This window comes from Accipiter gentilis, chromosome 32 (genome assembly GCF_929443795.1).
Source record: "Accipiter gentilis chromosome 32, bAccGen1.1, whole genome shotgun sequence".
NCBI lineage: Eukaryota > Metazoa > Chordata > Aves > Accipitriformes > Accipitridae > Astur > Astur gentilis.
In genome coordinates, this window is record NC_064911.1 from 18032277 (window position 1) to 18051349 (window position 19073).

Consider the following 19073-nt stretch of genomic DNA (forward strand, 5'->3'; position numbering starts at 1 on the left):
AAACATTTAGGACTCTCTTGTCTTCCTGCTGAGCCAGATAGCTTGCAGAAGAAGCAAGTGGAGGTACAAGACTGTGAGGTTTTTTTGTTTTTTTTTAAAAAAAGCAAGTTATGGAGGTTTTGCTCTTGCTTTTAAAGGAGTGGGGGGTGTCCCAGATCAGGAAAGGAGCTCTGGGGCTCCTTTGAAATTCATGGCAGAGCTTCACTTTGCCCTTATATTTGGAGTGAAGGACAAAGCAGCCAGCACTCATCAGCACCTTTTCCCAGCAAGGCACTGTGTCTTAGCATGTTTAAAAAATGGGCACCTTTCCACACCCACATACAATTTGTGCTGCAAAAGCACTGGTGTCATGTGTCTTTGTGGGCACCACAACCAACCCCTTTTATTTCTCATTGTGAAGACGATTATTTGGAGCTAAGATTGTATTATTTTTTTTTAAATAGACATTTATACCTTCCCAAATCAGTCATTAAAGCAGAATGATGGAATCGAAAGGAAATACAGAGATATTCTGTCTGTACTGTACATGAACAAACAGTAATAAAAAAAATAAAATCAAACCTTTCTACAGAATTCAAGCAAAAATTACTGTTTTCCAATAATTTTAGTAGACCCTTTCTTCCAGGAGAGGGTAGCTTTAAGATGACATAAAGACTGTAAAAAAAATATAACTACACTCTCAAAAGGGATCTTTCTACTGAAAATGCTTTGATCTCCATTAAATTTCTTGTCAGCAGGCATCAAAAATGACATAATAGGATAGAGCACCATTTTGCTAGCTGAAATTCATATGTATATTATTATCTGGCTTTGAATTTTCTACAAACTCCAGGGCTATCTAAGCCTTCCTACATTTTTCCTACTTTAAAGGTCCTTAACGATCATCACAGCAAGACCATCCATTTTAGATCTCAAAAAAAAGACTGCATCTTTGCCAGCACCTTGCCTGATAGGTTGATGTTTTCAAATTAGAAAGCAGCAGCAGCTGTAGGCCTGCTCTCACACTTCCCTGCAGCACTAATAATGTTGCATTATCATTTGTCAAGTACATTTACTATTTGTCCTGGTGTCACTAACAAGTGAGATCCAAAAGCACAGGTTTGACCTGTGCTGAGGGACAACCACTGTCAACCCAGCTGTAAATGGGTATCACATTATTCCACGTGGGATGTCAAATGACTATCATAACTATCATATTGGACAGAGTTACAGTTGTGGGGACAGGTCACAGGGTTTTACACAATGTTACGTGGCTAGAAAGATAATACCTAACTTATATAGTCCTCTGGTAACATGGGTGTTGCTTCCCCTCATTTTAAAAGCAATGTGACAAAGTATTGGCACATCCAGAGTTAAAGATGCAGGATTTCTGGACTTTTAACTCTGCCCATTCCACTAGACCATACGGCTTCTCCCAGTCCTTTCCACAGGGCTTCCTTCTGCAATTTCCCATTTCAACATGGCACATGTTTCTTTCTATGAAATCTGCTAAACTCAAAGCTAAACTCAGAGACAGATTCCTATAAAATCTGCCATGACTTGTTTTCCGTCAGTGTTTAGTTAGTGAGAAACTGTTCTGCTGTGATTGAGAGCGTTGTTGGCAAATTCATCATTTAAAGTCTTGTTTACATAAGACCAAAAAGCAGGAACAGGAGGCCCAGAGAGGCTGAGGGATCTCCATCTTTGGAAATTCAACTGGACATGGCCCTGAGCAACCTGCTGTAGTTGAGCTTGCTGTGAGGAGGGGGATTGGATCAGGTGATGTCCAGTGGTGCCTTCCTTCCCACCTTGACCATTTTGTGATACATGAAGTTTGCAAGCGCCCTGTGATTGTCGACACTGCACTTTCTGATTGTCTATAAAGCATTGGCCATCAACCCCGAAATTTCACAGCGTGTGAAATCCCCACTTATTATGGGATTAAGTTGCCTCAACATGTGCATACCGTACAACCCGAGATGTCCTACAATATCTCACTTGGGCTCTGGCTGCAGCTTCAGAAAGGGAAGGATCTCTCAGAAGTCTACGGTTATACTGGCCAACCCTGAGCAGAACTCTAAGATGCCCTGAAGCACCCCACAATTAGCTAGTAAATAAGTGCTTAATGGAATTATCAGGAAATAATCAACTGCTGGTCATACTAATGCTACTAATTGTGGAGCCATTTTGTTGATACTTCCATATTTTAGTTTGCAGTGATGATTTAACTCATAAATTCAAAGGCTTCACTGTGATGAATGAAACTGAGCGATATGAAGCCCTCAGACACTGTCGTTATGTGGATGAGGTCATCAGAGATGCACCCTGGACACTGACACCCGAGTTCCTTGAAAAACATAAGGTACATTTCTTCCCTTATCCCTCCCTTCCCCTTTGTAGACTGACAATTGAGAATAAACAGCAAGTCTGTGAAATTCTATTAGCTGGAGCAAATTACTTAATTCAGTTAATTCCAGCCACTGAAATTAGGTATGTGGTATTGCTTGCCTCCATCTTTGTCAGAGAATGTTGTATTTGTCTTGCCTTTTTTTCCTCAATATGCTGGGATGATTTCTGTAGGGGGATTTTTGAATAGCAAAATAACACTGAAGAATTCTTCACAAATTAACTTTCAGGAAAGGAGATCATGAACCAGGAAAGTTATCACATAGTGACTAAAGTCCTGAATTAAAGGCATGTTTCTTATTAACATCAACAGGTGCAATAATTGGCCAGAAATACATAAAAATGTCATGCGTCCTCTAAAAGGCAGGACAGAATTTCTTACATGCTGTTGACTTGCAATCTATATGAATCTTGACAAAAGCATAATTAACTAGGATGTATTTTAGTGTCCACATCACTGGGTGATGAAAGGAGAGCTTGACAGTACTAAGTATGCATGTGTGTGTATATATATATATATATATATATGTGCACAGCCCCAAGGAGGCAGAATCAGTAATCTTGCCTCCATGGTTTTGAAAGCCAAGGCTTTGCCACTTGACTTGGCTCTTCCAGTAGCAATAAAAGCAGGAACAGGTGTCTTGCGTTTTCTGCAGAATATCACACAGAGCCAGCCAGAGTGATGTGTTAATGGCAGTGTTTCTGGAGAGAAGCTTTCTGTTCTTTCGTAATCGATCTTGCAACATAGCAGTTGTAGGCCTAAATCTAGTGCAATATTCTAGGTGATGGCTTTAGGATGAGAATGTCAAAAGCAATTCAGCTGAAGTCGAGAAAAGAGATGATCCTCCACAATGACCCCCCACTGAACCAAAATTCAGTGAGGTGGCATGTGATTCTTCTTCTGTTCACTGGCAGATTGACTTTGTAGCCCACGATGACATCCCGTACTCCTCCGCTGGCTCGGATGATGTATACAAACACATAAAGGAGGCAGGTAAGGGCAGCTTTCCCTTTTTAGCACCTTTTCAGCCTCAGCTCAAATTCTTTTCCTGCCTTTTGACCACAGCTGCTGGGAGAGAAGCAGTAGAGGTAATATCATATTGTCTTACACCCTGTGGTGGGTTGACCCTGGCTGGACACCAGGAGCCCACCAAAGCTGCGATATCACTCCCCTCCTCAGCTGGACTGGGGAGAGAAAGTAGAATGAAAGGCTTGTGGGTCAAGATAAGGACAGGGAGAGATCATTCACCAATTACCATCATGGGCAAAACAGACTTGACTTTGGTAATAAATGAAAATAATTTCCCTACCAAATCAGAGTAGGATGAGAAATAAAACCGAACTCTTAAAAACACCTTTCCCTCACCCCTCCCTTCTTCCAGGCCTCAACTCCAATTTGAATTTTCTCTACCTCCTCCCCCCAGCGGCGCAGGGGGATGGGGAATGGGGGTTGGGGTCAGTTCATCACACCTTGTCTCTGCCAATTCTTCCTCCTCAGGGACAGGACTCCTCACTCTTCCCTTGCTCCAGCGTGGGGTCCCTCCCACGGGAGACAGTCCTCCATGAACTTCTCCAATGTGGGTCCCTCCCATGGGCTGCAGTTCTTCACAAACTGCTCCAGCGTGGGTCCCTTCCCCGGGCTGCAGTCCTTCAGGCACAGACTGCTCCAGCATGGGTGCCCCATGGGGTCACAAGTCCTGCCAGAAAACCTGCTCCAGTGTGGGCTCCTCTACCAACAGGGCCACAAGTCCTGCCAGGACCCTGCTCCAGTGCAGGCTTCCCACAGGGTCCCAGCCTCCTTTGGGCACCCCCCTGCTCTGATGTGGGGTCCTCCCTGGGCTGCAGGTGGAGGTCTGCTCCACCGTGGACCACCCTGGGCTGCGGAGGGACAGCCTGCCTCACCAGGGTCTTTCCCACGGGCTGCAGGGGAATCTCTGCTCCGGCACCTGGAGCATCTCCTACCTTCCTTCTTCACCCAGCTTGGGGTCTACAGGGTTGTTTTCTCTTACATGTTCTCACTCCTCTCTCCAGCTTCAGTTTTCTGTTGTGCAGCAACTTTTCCCTCTCCTTAAATGTGTTCTCCCAGAGATGCTACCACCATTGCTGATGGGCTCGGCCTTGGCCAGAAAGCAGCAGGTCTGTCTTGGAGCCGGCTGGCATTGGCTTTGTTGGACATGGGGGAAGCTTCTAGCAGCTTTTCACAGAAGCCACCCCCATAGCTCCCCCACTACCAAAACCTTGCCACGCAAACCCAGTACACATCCTAATGGTAGATACTGCTGACTTCAGCAGAAAGATTAACTTTGTAAAACCACAACAGATGTCCTTGGCTGAATTCCTGCCATAACCCCCAGGAAACCATTCAGATCTGTCATGAAAGAGTCCTATCTGGGTCCTTAAAATAATTTTCGGGTGCTTGACTAAGAGCTTTGAAGGGATGAAAATGAATTTAGTTCCCACAGCAGCCCAGCCAGCTTCAGTTGTTTGTTGATAACCGTGAACTGAGGACTCCTTGACTCAGCCCAGTCCTGAACACGGGCAAGCACAGGCAGCCTTCAGGAGTCATTAGGATCCACTTCTGATTTGCACCAAGGGTTCTTTTCACTACACTGGCAGAGGGTATAAGTCGGCATCAGAGTAATTAATTTGCCATGACTATTTAGCAATTAGGTTGACTACCATATTACATTGAACGCAAACATGCTGAAGTCATCAGGAGTTTGTATCTCTTCAGTTGAAGAAAGCTGAATTAAATCTGAGGAGATAATGTTAAGCCGCTGTTTGCTAGCGGTGGCTATCCTAACGTAGTGAACAATGCAGGAGGAGGAACTGATCACACCTCTCTTCTCCTGCTCCCTGGTGGTGCTGCTTTGAAGCCTGGTGAATCCATCCTCTTCCTGGTCTACATAAACATGCTTATTGGAGGCTTAAAAAAATTCCAGAACAAATCTACCTGATGGTAATTTGTCACGCAAATTGACCTTCTCAAGCTATACAATGACAGCAGACAACCAGGTATTGACCTGATCTGAAAGAATAAGCTTTTTATAGCAGCAGTTCTTAATCTTTTTCCACTTGCAAACCTCACTGTGGTGTCAGACTCACAACCCTCCTTTGGGAACTGCTGTTCTACAGTTTCAGAGCCAGCACCAGCTTACTTCACTAGGCAAAGGAACAAAAACATACCTTTGATAAGGACGGGTCACCAAGGGACATCCAGCTTATGTGCTGGACAGGCAGCTATTTTGCTTTTCTTCTGTAAGGTGGGGAATGCACAGGACAACGTGACAGCAGCCCTCAGCATCACTGCATCGTTAGCAGACTGAGCTGGAGAGTGCCCAAACCTGGCACATCCTTCTCTGCCCTTGTTGGGCGCGGGTCAGTGCGCACGTGTCCTGACGAGAAATTAAAATGTTGCACAAGAGAGTATGGATTTACAGCTTCAGGGACTTGTGGTCTGTCCTGTGTCTATCACTGCTGGAGAAGTGCCTTTAATCTTTTATGGTTGAATTTTGTTACATATAAACTGGGAATAATGTTACCTTATTTTTGAGATCTAGTGCTGTAATAGTCCAAACGCTCCAGACCAATGTTATTACAATAGCAATTTCCCCCTTTCTCCTAGGGGTTTTTGTTTTAAATGGACCAATGCTGTGGATGCATTGGTGCATTTTCCTTAGTTCCAGTACTCCCATTTTCCCACATCAGGTTGTTGGGAAGCAGAGAAGCAGACCGGAATTGTGGAGCTCCTTGTGTAGATTCCCATGGGCTCCCATTTCTCTGATCCCTTCAGTAGGTGGGAGGGCGTAGGGATAACGTTGAGCTGGGTAAGGGTGTGCTGACTAAACCTTTGCACATCTGTGAACAGTAACTTGGAAAACATGAATCGGTCTAACACATGAAGCATATGAAAGCAAAATCAGTGACTAAAGGTAATGTTCTCATTCGTGGGTTTGTGCATCTACTTGAAAACAACTCTGCTTTTGGCTTGGCAAGGGTAGAGTTTGGATTTTGTTCGTGTATTCTTGTAGCTCCTATCTATAAAGGTTTCTGGCTCAAAGTGAGTTTCATTGCTTCCAAAAATAGTTTTCTGAGTGACTGCTGCAAGCCTGAAAAGCACAATCAGGGAAACCTCTCTGCTCATGATTAAAATAATCTATTTTTTAGCAGAATATTAATTAGAGATCAGAAAGAAAAAAATATCAAATAGCATTTAGTCATAAGAGGCTGCTAAGCTTCTTGATTCCTTCCCCAGATCTTTTTCTAATCCTGTGAAATTAGCTAGCAATGCCTGCCTACTTCAAGCGATCATGTGAAGATTAATTTGCCAGCAGCTATAGCACCCTTTTAAGACAAAGCGCTACTTTTTTTGCAAAACCACTTCCAGTCTTATCTCGCAGCTTGTTCTCATCAGCAGCTTGATGTTGCAATTATGTATATCTGATAGTAATTTTTTGTAGCCCTGTATCTACTAAACCAAGGTGTGCTAGCACTCTGCTATTATTGCCTTTGTGACTTGCATTAGCAGTTCAAGTGACCCTGTCTTGATGAGGAGCAATTAAAAAGCAATCTATACCTCAGCTGTGTTGAGGAAAAATACAAGCAATCTTAATAAATGGTCAGTTTTCTTAGGAAGTATGTGTCGGGGCAGGGAGGGTAGCGATGCAGCCACTGACATGGCCAGGAGAACGTGAAATGGGGTCTATGGAGGCTGATACCTTCAGTCCCCACGGTACGGCTGTCTTTATTCACGCTACCATTACACTTCACCTTCCTGTTACAAGCTACTGGCACCTCCAGTGTGTTTCCCAGTTATTGTAATGCATCTTTTACCTGAAGACACTTCCTGGCTTTGGCCAAGGCCAGAGGCTGCTCTGTTTTACTCAACAGAGCAAAGACCGTCCGATGGTGCAGCACAGGATGGGAGGGGAGGGTGGAAACACGCAGGAGAGCAGCAAACGGCCTTTCAATAGCAGGAGTGGAAGCCAACCCCCCTGCTCTTTCATACACATTAAATAAGGGCTACGCACATGGAAAGACCTGCTCAGTGAATTGCCACAACTGCGAGGTTTAGCCTTCCCGGCTCGGGAGCCCCTACCAGTCTAATAACTTCCACATCATGGCTGACGCTGTGAACAGGGCAAGTTACACCCTTTCTGAAGACTTGAGGAAAAATGAACGGTATAGCAACCTAGTGCCTTCCCTAAGTTCACATAGGGACATCAAAGAAGAACTAGGAATAAGACAGGCAGAATTGCAAGTCTCTTACCGTTGGTCAGGCATTTTTGTGTTCATCCTCAGCTACCTGCCGCAGCGCCTGGTCCTGCCGTGCTTTCTCAGAGGGCTTTCTTTTCCCACTTTGCTCAGGAATGTTCGTACCAACGCAGAGAACCGAAGGTATCTCCACGTCAGATATCATCACAAGGATCGTCCGGGACTACGACGTGTACGCCCGGCGCAACCTCCAACGAGGATACACCGCCAAAGAGCTGAATGTTAGTTTTATAAATGTAAGTATACCGACCTGCATTTGCTTCCGAAACACTCTCTCCTAGGACCCTGAATGTAGAGTAAAGGTTAAAGGAAATCTTTCTCCTGCTGCTTTTAAAATAGCTAGGAAGGACTTAAGGTAAAAGAAACAGGAAAGCTGAGGGTAGTTTTAATTGCTCCTGTTAATTAACAGCTTCGTTTCCATCTTATGCTTTCACATTTGTAACAAAGCTGCTGTTCCTCCTTCTTCCTTGAGTTGTAGGTGACTTAACAACACACTAAGAAGAGCCAGCCCCCCCCCCCCCCCCGCAGGCTTCTCAGCCACTCACCCAAGACACAATTTCTTTCTTTATTCCCATCGTGAGAAGGCAGCACAGAGAGCAAAGATTTCGATAGCCAAACTTTCTGTACAATGCGACAGGATAAAAACAACAAAAAACCCCAACTGCTGAGCAGTGAGATTACTAGAGAAAGCTAAAATTGTTTTTTAAAGACAAGGAAGTGCTTTAGGAAGCTGGTACAGAAATGACGGTGAAGAGCTCAGAAGCCACAATAGGTAGGGCAAAAGCACCATTTGAAAGGATGGCTCAAATTATTCAGCTTCCATGTACAGAACTGCACCTTATCCTCCAGCGAGTAAACACTTAACAGAAACAAAAGTTTGTTTTCCTTCACTATTTCAAGTCTTGAGGCCTCAAGATAACCCACACAACTGAAACCTCTCTTGTGACTGGGCTGGCTCACAGCAGAACTTGCCACCTTCCTCCCTGGAGCTGGGAACACCCCCTTGTGAAGGACTCAGTTGTGTCATTTCATGAGGGTTTCATTTACTTGTTTCTTATTTTGAAGTCTGGCAGATAAATCACAGATCACAGAGCATAAATATTTATGTCACTGTGCTTTTTTTTTTTTGCCTTTTTTTTTTTCCAGTCTTCTACACCTCTAAAAAATCCTTCTTGTAAGTACTCCACCCAGAAGGATCACTATTGCAAATACCTGTTAAATTAAGGCATGCTAGATGCCTTGGGGGTTCTCAAATTTATCCTTTAGCAACTCTGACGTTAAGATACTGTTGCATAAGATATGCTCCCCCCAGTCTCAGACAGTGATGTATCCTGAAGTCCCTCCTGGCATCTGGTTATTTAGCTTATAGTAATTTAAATGCAGAAATACTAATTTGCACCAGAGACTGCTTTTGTTTCAAAATTAAAAACACAGGATTTCACCAAAGCACAGGTTTCCTTGTTAAAGGAAGGGTTGATCACGTATTAGGTGCAAAGTGAGTTTGGTTTCTTTGGACACTGAGGATTTTGTTTGGCCTTGTGGCTGACAAAGACTGTTCTTCTAGTGATTCACAAGCTAGAATAAAACCCACCTTAGCACTAAACAATATTTGCTTTAAAAATAAATTCAAGTGCCCGTTAAATGAAGTTCACAGGAAATTAAAAGCCGATAGTGGTCTGTGCTTCTACATAGACCATTACACTTTCAAGGGCACAGTGTTAGTTAGCTGGGTGTACCGTACGTTTGCAGAGCACAGACACGTTTCGGGACAAAAGTCCTTTAACGCTCGAGTATTTTAGAAGCTAGGCCCAACGAGAGCTCCCTAACATTATCTGCTCTGTCCCTCTCTTTTTCTGTGTGACTTAGCAATTAGGAGTTTGCTGGCCCTGAGCCACTGGCCTACACATATCTCTGTGGCAGCCTGAAGCTCCTGTATTAGCCAGGCTCGGAGGCGAAGAGAGTTTTCCTTCTGCGCTGCAGAAATCCAACCAAAGAGGCATTTTGGTCCCCGTTAACATCCAGGCTGGGAAGTCAGAAGTGGGCTGCATTTGCTAAGAAACCCAGGGAGATTTGCCTTGTACTTACTGCTAAGTTTGAGCTGATAATTTCTCACTTGTATCCTTCATAAGACTCATATAATTTTCAAAGTGCATTCAGCTTGAAAATATGGAAAGATTCGTGTAGTGGATTAAACACAGTAATTGCACAAGACAGTCTTTCCAATATGTACCTTCTGCACTTCATTCCACAAATGTTAAATTTGCATTTATAAAAATAATGTGGGATAGTTAACCAAGGCCATATGTAATTAATTCAATTTTTTTCTTCTTCTCAACTGTCAGTGGCTGATTATTTCCAAGTCCCTATATATTAATCTCTGTTCACACTTTTAAAACAGGAGAAGAAATACCGCTTTCAAAACCAAGTGGATAAAATGAAAGAAAAAGTCAAGAATGTGGAGGAAAAATCAAAAGAATTTGTTTACAAGGTGGAAGAGAAGAGCCATGACCTCATTCAGAAATGGGAAGAAAAGTCCAGGGAATTTATTGGCAACTTTTTAGAGCTGTTTGGACCCGACGGAGCCTGGGTAGGTATTCTGCCATCCCAGGAAGTCTGAGCAGTTTTTATTTCTCCTCTGTAACACAGATCAAGAGCAGATTCTTTTGCTGCAGTCTTTGTTTTGAAAGCCAGCACAGTAGGATAACAACAAACCTGCTTGCTAAATCCGATAACGCATGCCAATACTGCAGCAGGAGGATTTGCCACTTCTGGCTGTTGCTTCTTTGGGATAAATTGTGTCTTTTGTGAAGGTGCAATGCTGAATGTGATACTGCATTCAGTAGAGCTGCATAACAGCAACACACAAGCAAAAAGGCTAATACAGTCTGTTCTCCCCATTAGCACTAAATGGGGTGCCACACAGATATCAGGGAGGAATTACACACTGGAGGTGGTGAGGGAAAACAGGACCATTGAAAAGTTTTCAATAGTTCTCTTCATGCTCTGTACTCAGCAGTAGATGATGACAATTTTCTAACTTTAAGAACTACTGATTTAAAGTTCCAAGAATTGAGTTTACATGTTGAGTGGCCAGGCTCACCTGACTGCAGGGAAAGCTCAGGTGAAACAGAAGCACTTTCAAAGGTCTGCTCAGTACATGCCAGCTCCACAGAGCCCATTAACCAAAGGTCCCCAGGTGCCTTGGAAAGGCAGTTGAGAGTCTGCAACAGCATCCTTCTGGGGAGAAACCCCAGGGCTGTACCCACGCAAACCAAAGTCATGCACTGAGCAAGTGGCGAGTTGGTGACACTTCAGAGCCCCAAAAGAGACCCAGCCCCTATCTTTGAGTTCTGATAGCTTACCAAACCTTCAGAGGCTTTGTTTTCTGGTACAACTTCCCTTTGCTACATTGAAAGCAGCAGCAAAGCTTAATTTGACTGTAGGATTTATCATCTGTTTAAACAGATCTTCCTTGTTGGGAGTCAGTCCTTTTCCAACAAGCTCCCTGTGCAGCTGCATTCTGGTGAAAGCCCAGGCACCAGCCAGACCCTCCAGTACAGCCATCAGCTTGGACATGCTGCTCTCGTCACAACCTCCCAGTGAGGCTTTTGCTTGGTTCAAAACTTGAGCAAGCACAGAGGAGAGCAGCGAGCAGCACAGGGTGAACTGAGGGGAGCAGAGTAAGAGCTAGAGAAATAATCCCGCAGAAGAGCAGGATGCTTCAGAGGAATGTTTTCAGACCGTGGCGCACAGTGGGGCAGCTCTCTCCTCGCTTGAAAGCAGACCCTTTGCGAGAGGTTTATGCAAAGCTGTAACTGATTGTGGATTACAGTTTGAGGCAAAATGTCAACAGAGGCAACAAGCCAGAAAAAACAGTTTAGGACTAGCATGAAGCAAACACTACTGGAATATTTTTAAGGAGCCAACATACACATAATGTTCTCTCAGGTTACTCTTACCAGTTCATACCTGAACAACTTCCTGTCACAAAAGGTACCTTCTCTTGATCTCAGCAGAGGTTTTGTTTATAAACAAACACTCAGGATGAGTCACAGACCCCAGGTGAATTAAGTATCCCACATCACAGCCATGTCACAACTCAGGGCCACCAAAGCACGTGGTACCTGCCTCTTACTGGACTTCTCATCTTTTCTCAGCCATGATTTGTGTTGATCACCAGCCAGTTGAGAAAAGCCTAAAATTAGGCTGTGAAGGCTTCAGAACAGAGACTGCATCTTTATAATCCCCTTATAGCTGTGCCTGTCCCATGCAAAGCTCTCCGAGTAACACCCGTCCCCAGCCACAATCAACAAATACTTTATTTAGCAATTTGTTCATCGACAGTATCGTTTTCCTTGGAGAGGGGAAGAGGGTAACTCTTCTCATGAAAAGCCCAGGTTTACCTGCATTGACCACATCCACACTAAGCTTCCTCTGTAAGTTATTCCCCATAGAGCTTGGCGAGTGTTTCCCATTTGGGATGGTCCTGTGGCCATAGGTGCTGAATAAATAAAACTAATGCTAACAGAGCACGTGAAACCCCCAGGAGGTGAGATGAGCTTGGCTGTGCCGAGAGGAAAAAAATTTAAAAGCCCTGATCCCGTTCCCTTGCTCTACCCACTCAACACTGCACACCAATGGCATTTTTAAAAACTCTTTGCTGATAAACATTTTACCAAATTCTATTAGGGAAAAGCTGCTCTGCAAAGGTCTTTTAGGAACTGGGGGTGGCCTCCTGCTTCCTAAGTTAGTGTTGGACCACAGAGTAGGAACTCTGCTGCAATCACAGAGACCTTTGCTAGGAACAAGAGGAGTGAAATCTCCTCACAGTGTTGTAGGCAAAGCATCAGTGACAGCAAGCCGAGAAGTGGTATGGCTTTTTTAAAATCAGTTTGAGCCTTGGCAACAGGAAAGACTTTTAAAATAATGATAACTTGCTATTAGTGTCAAAACTGTTATTAACACTAATTTACCTTATCACTGTTAGTTAGATATTGCTTTTAATGTTGACATTAAAAGTACAGGAATCATTATGGGCATGCTGGATTCCTCAATCAGTAATTTGCATACCATTAAAATGCTATTATTATTTCACAAATAATTATTATAATACACTTTACGCTAGCATCAATTTTCTAAAAGTAAGGGCCACGTAACCCACAAAAAACCTGCCTGTTTGTGAAAAAGGTCAAAATGTCACTTTTCAAATGTCAAGATGTCTGTAATTCCTTGGCAATTTTGCCTACCTGTGCAATCCCCTGCCTGGACTTTTTCTGCGAGAGTATCATAGAAGAATCAGAAACAACCATTAACCTGGCATGAAACTTTTGTTCCGGCATGAGAGAGGACCACCACGCAGGCCGGCATGGCAGAGAGAACCTCTCAGAGATGTACGAGCAGGCAGCTGCACTTCAGGTCAGCAGAGAGAGAGCAAGGCTCGCAGGGCAGGGTTTCCGTGCCAGTCTCTCTCAGGAGTGTCCCTCCAAAGGGACACCTTCCCTCTGCTCAGTGTGCAGAGTTGGGGATGGTTGCACTGGGAAAGGGCTGCATCACCTCAGACATCAGCGGGCGCTCAGATAAATCTTGCAGGTTGCATCTAGAACCCAGGGAGGGTGTTTAGACCACGCCGTGCATCCGCAGCCTAGATCTGAGCATGGCCTTGAAAGAATCGGCAGCTCAAAAGCAGCCATCCTTCGTAATGCCCAACTGGCACTTGTTTTGTAAAGCAAAGGACTATCAACGTCTAGGCAATAAAATTCAGAAACAGGCAGAATGGTTTTGCCCAGTAGCAAGTTTGCCAAAAGGAAAGCATTATCTTCCTAAACTGGTTGGGGGTACCTGAACTCGCTTGAACCAAGGCTTTGAAATTATTTTCCCACCTCTGGTAAAGGTCCAGAGCGCACCCAGCCTCGTCTAACCCTCTGGCACTTCAAGGAAGCCATTAACACTTATTCTACTTCTTCAGCACCCAACGGCCGGAGGAGCACTCCCCATTTAGAAGACTTTGCCTGTGAAGGGCATGACTTACCAACCCTGCTAGAGCACACCTGGAGGGAAAGAGTCATTCTGGAGGCAGGTGACTTAAACCACCCACCTCCTCCTCCTGCAGCAGCGCAGGTTTTAGCCAGCGACCTGATGCTTACAGCACTAATGCAGGAGGCAATTTAGACTGGCCAGGCACTTACCCTGCTGAAACCATGAGTGTAGCAGCTTGCTCAGGCAACAAACTCTTTGCTGACAGAAAAGCAGGTGTCCTACAGCCTGGCTGAGGGCCTTAGCAAGAAGGTGGGATTCTCCTTTCCATCCCTGGCCCGTGCAGCCCGAGGTACAGTCAAGTACCCCCTGCCATGTGGGTTACTAGCCAAACTGGGCCACTTCAATCTACCCTGTGAAGCCCCACCACATCAATGAGCTTTCTGAAGCAGCTAGTAAGGTGCCAGGAGCAGGAGGGAGTCAAAGTGTTTTGCTTGGCCAGGAAAAAGAGATTTCATATCAAACATTTTTTTTGTTGGGGGTTATCTTCAGTGAGAAGATCAAGCCAACAAAACCTCAATTCCTGTGATCGAAAGAGAAATTTTGCACTCCTACCACTGAATTTCAGCAGGCTCCAGGGCTCTGCCAGCCCTGGTGACATCCTTACGGCTCTCCGCAGCAGAAACCTTCCCCCATCCAAATGCTGCCTGGCACCATTTATCAGGAGCAACCACCATCTGCTAACTAATGAGATTTGAGGAAGCCTTGACTATTTTGGACCTAGCAGTAGTGCAGGGTAGGTTACGTGCCGTGGGTCTTTACACATGAGAGCATTGCTAAGTGTGGCTCCAGGCAGGAACTGTTCTGTCATTCCGCACTGCAGTGACATCCAGGCTCTAAAACTAAGTTAATAAAGGCCAACGTGATAAAGATGTAAGTTGGGCAAGAGAGCTGACAGGGTAACAGTTAAATTGGGTATTTGTGCTCAATCATTAACCCCCAGGATTAACAAACACCAGAAACCTGATGGGAAAACCTAGTATCTGCCCCTCCACTGGCAGGGAATACTGAGTTTCAAAGAGGGGGAGGAAGAGCAAGATGGGCAGCCACACACTCCTTGGCTGGGAGGAAAGTCATCACAGAGCAGAGTTACTGCAGGGGGAAGGGGAGGAAGAAAACAAAAACTCAAGCTGAGAAACTCTGTGGACTGCAGCTGCCCAAGCAAGCAAACCCAGACTATGTTCTGAAAAATTGTATTTTGCTCTCAGACCCAAGCAGCAAACTTAACTTTGTCTGGGCTGGCTCTTCCATTCCAGCCGAGCATCACCTACGATCCAACTCCCAGTGCTCCAGCCAAGGTTGAGACTTCTTGTTCCCCATCCCCAGGAGGAGCAGCGAGGCACTCGCGTTTGGCGTTTCCCACAGGAAGCCCGCAGCAGCCACACAGCACATGCCAGATCTCCCGTAACCCAGCCCAGCAGCCTAATGCGAGGCCACGCAGGCACTAACAAGTTGCAGCATTTGCCTTAGCATAGCAGATTGCTTGACCGAAAAGATGGTCTCTTCCACTCCAGCAGCTCTGGCAGGCCTCCGCTCAGCTTTACAAAGCAAAAAATTACAATAAAGCCCAAAGCAGAACATAGAGCCTGCACGTGTTTCTTTTATCAACACGGACACCCTAATTCTGACATTCCCATCCCCAATTTAAGGGTTTGGGTGGTGCCTGCTCCAGGTAGCTGGGGAAATGGCTGCATCCCTCCAGAAGGGAAGGAGGAAAAAAGTCTGGGCCAGCCAAGAAGCTCAGGAGGAAACAGGTAGTCTGTCCCAGCACACTAAAAAGAAAAGGTCCTGGGAACAAGGAACATTGGGAATTCAGGCAGAAAACTGACTTTGAGACAGAGTGTGACCAACACATACAAGAAATCCCAAGGGAGTTCTGCCTAGCTGGCATAGGGCAACACACACAGTAATGTCACACTAGGGGTATCCCATCTAAGAAAAAAAAACCTTGTCACATAAAAAAACGGGTTATTATGTGCACAGCAGAAGAGACAAAGGCTAAGTGTGGGCTGAACTGGCCGTGCTTCAGAGCAGAAGCCTATCTTCTGTCTCCCTGCTGTCTCCCAGGCGAGAGGCACAGCGCAGCACAGCCCCTGCCTGCCCACAGACGTACCTTCCCCCTCTGTGCATTACTCAAAGAGCATCTTTTCACTTTGCTTTCACAGAAGCAGATGTTCCAGGAACGAAGCGGCCGAATGCTCCAGGCTTTTTCTCCCCGGCAGAGCCCCAACAGCAGTCCTACACGAGGCCGTTCTCCGTCCCGTTCTCCATCTCCACCCTGGGTCTTCAATAAAGCCTCCCCTCCCTCTTCTCCAAAAGCTGCCTCTGCCTCCCTCAGCAGCATGAGCGAGGGAGACGAGGACGAAAAGTAAAATATATATTTTTTTAACCATGAGACAGAAGAACAAGCTGTGAACTCAACCGCTGGATGGGGAGAAGCGTGAGGAACAGCTGGGGTATCTCTGACAGCAGGGAACGTGCTCTGGGAGAAGATGCTGAAACCAGACTGGAGCACAGCAAGGGAGATCTCAGGAAGAGCTTATCCCATCCCCGCTCCCTCGCGGTGCCCGGAGGCCCTGCCGGCGGCGCTTACCAGACACGGTAGCGGGGTCCGACAGAAAACATACACCTTTGTGCAAGTTTCTCTCCATGTCTTGCTGCTTACAGCTGCTGGGGCCAGGCCAGCTTGGCAGGGAACTCTGCACCGAGCGGGACCAGCAGGAGAAGCCCCATCGGCTCCTGATCCGGACCCAGCACACAGGCAACGTGACGGCCGCGGCCCGTGGATGGAGAAGATGCAGTTGTACCGGACCCTGCTAACCTTGAGCTCTTCTGGCATGTGAAGAAATGGCATTGCTGCAGCGAATACATTCAGAAACGGGAAATAAAACTTTACTTTTTTTCTTTTTGAATGAAATCTGCCCCAGATCCCAAACCATGCCAGCGAAATGGAAAGCTCTCCAGCTGAGTTGGTGGAAATCCATTTATTATATTCAAGCTGTTGAATGCTGCTTGTTGACCAAGCCTCTCTATGGGGTGTATGTAAAGAGTCAGGCTGCATTTGCTTTATCAAATCGCTCTCCGTGTTCCTAGTGCCTGAACAGCTACCCCATAACTTCCGTTTTGCTCCCTGGCTTTGCACTTTGGAGGAAAGAAGGTAAACAAAAAGACAGCCCTAGCTGGAATGTGGTTGTTATAGGAAACAGATAGTTTTAAGACATTGGTGATTTTTACTGGTGAATTCTAAAAACCACAGGTAGGATCCCAAGGCCTGGGGACCTAGCCTCCTAGAAAACCCTGCTGCTCCCAGCTACGTCTCCCCAGATGACGAGCACAACAGTGCTGCTGTCCTCACATGCTACTCAGCCAGTTAAACTCCTCATCAACCTCTAACCAAGACATGTTCACAGACACCCTGCTGCTGCAGGGGTCCCGAGGCCATTCCTCTACCCTAACGTGGAGAAAAAGCTGGAAAAAACAATGGAAACCTTTTAAACAGGATTAGGCATGGGGATTTTCCTTCTCTGTCCACAACACCCATACAGCCCCAAGCAGAAAGGGTAGCACGAGTGAAGCTTTCCCCTCCGCTCAATGCCCTAGCTGATCTCCTTCCAGCTTGGCAAAGGTAAAGGTAAAGACCGCAGGCAGGGGATTGCAGCAGTGAAATCGCTGCCATGCCACTGCTGCCTGGAGTTGCAAACCCATCAGGACACGCAGGCTGCTGCAGGCTGGTTCCCTGCACAGGCAGCCCAGGAAACGCTGGGAGAGGGAGGGCTCCGAGCGGCTCTTGGAAAAGAGCCGAAGGAAAAGATGCCTGAGTGCCTGAGCACACGGGACGGTGTGCTGGCAGTGGTCCCCTCACGCCAGGCTACGGTCCTCACCTTGCCGAGTGACCTAGTAGGTCAACTCCTTTCACTCCTTCCCTTCCAGATCCCTTGGCAGGCAGGTAAGTTAGACCCTTGTACCAGGCACCACATTAGCCCCGCACTCTGTTTGTTCCCTACAGCTTTCGTCCCTCCCCTGCTACGGGGTAACCGATTTTTCTTTGGCAACATTTTGCCAGACACTTCTTGGACTACTGCAGGACCAAGTACACTTGGCTTTGTCCTCTGGAGTCAAGCTAGTTCCTTCTTCACAGAGCTGCAAAAAGAGGAGCAGGGAATAGGGTGGAAAGAACAAAGGGAGAGCCACAGCTAGTTCAGCCGCCACCAGCTGTGTGCCCGACGGGATGATGCAATTAAGACCTTTCTCAGCCTTAGGCAACCTGTTACTGTAATTTCATACCTGGGATGCACTTGTTAGTTTTCCTGCACCTTTGCAAGTCTTAAGTCTTCCCATCACAAACCACTCCTCCACCACGGGAACTGTCTGCTCTCTACTGGTGCTGTTTCTACGATGAGCCATGTCCAAATGCAACGGAGGTGGGCAGGTTTTTGTTGTTCTGGGCTTTTACCGTTTGTTTTTTTGTTTTAATTTCATAGTGCTTACTGTTCAGCAGCCCTTGTTCAGTGGTTTGAGTGGAAGACAGCACCACGACTTGTAAATAGGAACTGGAGAAAAACTCACCAGTGACCTCTTCTTAACAGAAGCTGTTTTCTCAGAGTCACAGGTGGCTACCCAGCGACAAAGCCATATACTGTACCAGGCATCCGTTTGCATTTAGGATATCAATAAGCTGAAGCCTTTGCCCTGCTGGTACAGACAGTAATATCCACGTGCTGTCTCCAGCAAACCAGAACCTCATCGTCTCTGGACACATGGAGGGCAATTTTGCACTTCTGAGTCATGGTTGGGTTTTATTTTTCATGAGTATTGCTTTAATTCAGTCCTATTTATCAGCCAAGCTCCACATGAAAAATAAACAGCGTACAACACATACTGCTGCCTCTCACCCTCATTTTATAGCACCTTTGGACAAAACCACAACCCCCTCTGTAAGCCCCACTGATAGCACAGTGCTCATTATCCCCACCGTTTGTACCCCAGGGCTTTACATCCCCCTCAAACGCCAGCAGAGCAGCTTTGCCAAAACCTGCCCCCAATCCTGCTGCTTGAGTTGGTACTGCTGCTCTCCGCCCTGACAGATCACCTCTCTCCTCGCCTTCACCCACATTTTTCTGGGTGCAAAGTAAAGGTGGGGAAATGCTGCCTCTGAGGCACCAGCACGTCCGAGACCTCCCTCGCCCTCTGCCCCAGCACAGTGGGATCCGGAGCCGCTATTTTAATTTGTACTTCGAAGTGGAAGTAAGAGGCAGTGCTTTCGCAGCCATCCTGGTTCTGCTTCTGAAAACCATCCCCAGCAGCAGCTATGACGCTCTTGTGTGTGCCAAGGCGGTGAGCAGCTGTGCCAGATTTATGGGAAACTGCAGCAGCAAACCTGA

General features: G+C 46.1%; 1 protein-coding gene across 4 annotated transcripts in view; it reads left to right on the forward strand.

The window, feature by feature from the left end:
* The window catches only part of PCYT1B (phosphate cytidylyltransferase 1B, choline), a 33711-nt gene extending 15124 nt beyond the window's left edge, over positions 1–18587 (forward strand). The window contains exons 4-8 of one of the 4 annotated variants that reach the window (XM_049835073.1): positions 2190–2341; positions 3301–3379; positions 7687–7895; positions 10058–10246; positions 15858–18587. In XM_049835073.1, coding sequence (XP_049691030.1) covers positions 2190–2341; positions 3301–3379; positions 7687–7895; positions 10058–10246; positions 15858–16064 — 836 coding nt within the window. In that variant the 3' untranslated portion in view covers positions 16065–18587. Of the gene's footprint in view, positions 1–2189; positions 2342–3300; positions 3380–7686; positions 7896–10057; positions 10247–14948; positions 15619–15857 lie in introns of those variants that run through there. The other 3 variants (XM_049835075.1, XM_049835074.1, XM_049835076.1) reach the window with 3 other exon arrangements.
* Positions 18588–19073: the final 486 nt, after the last annotated feature.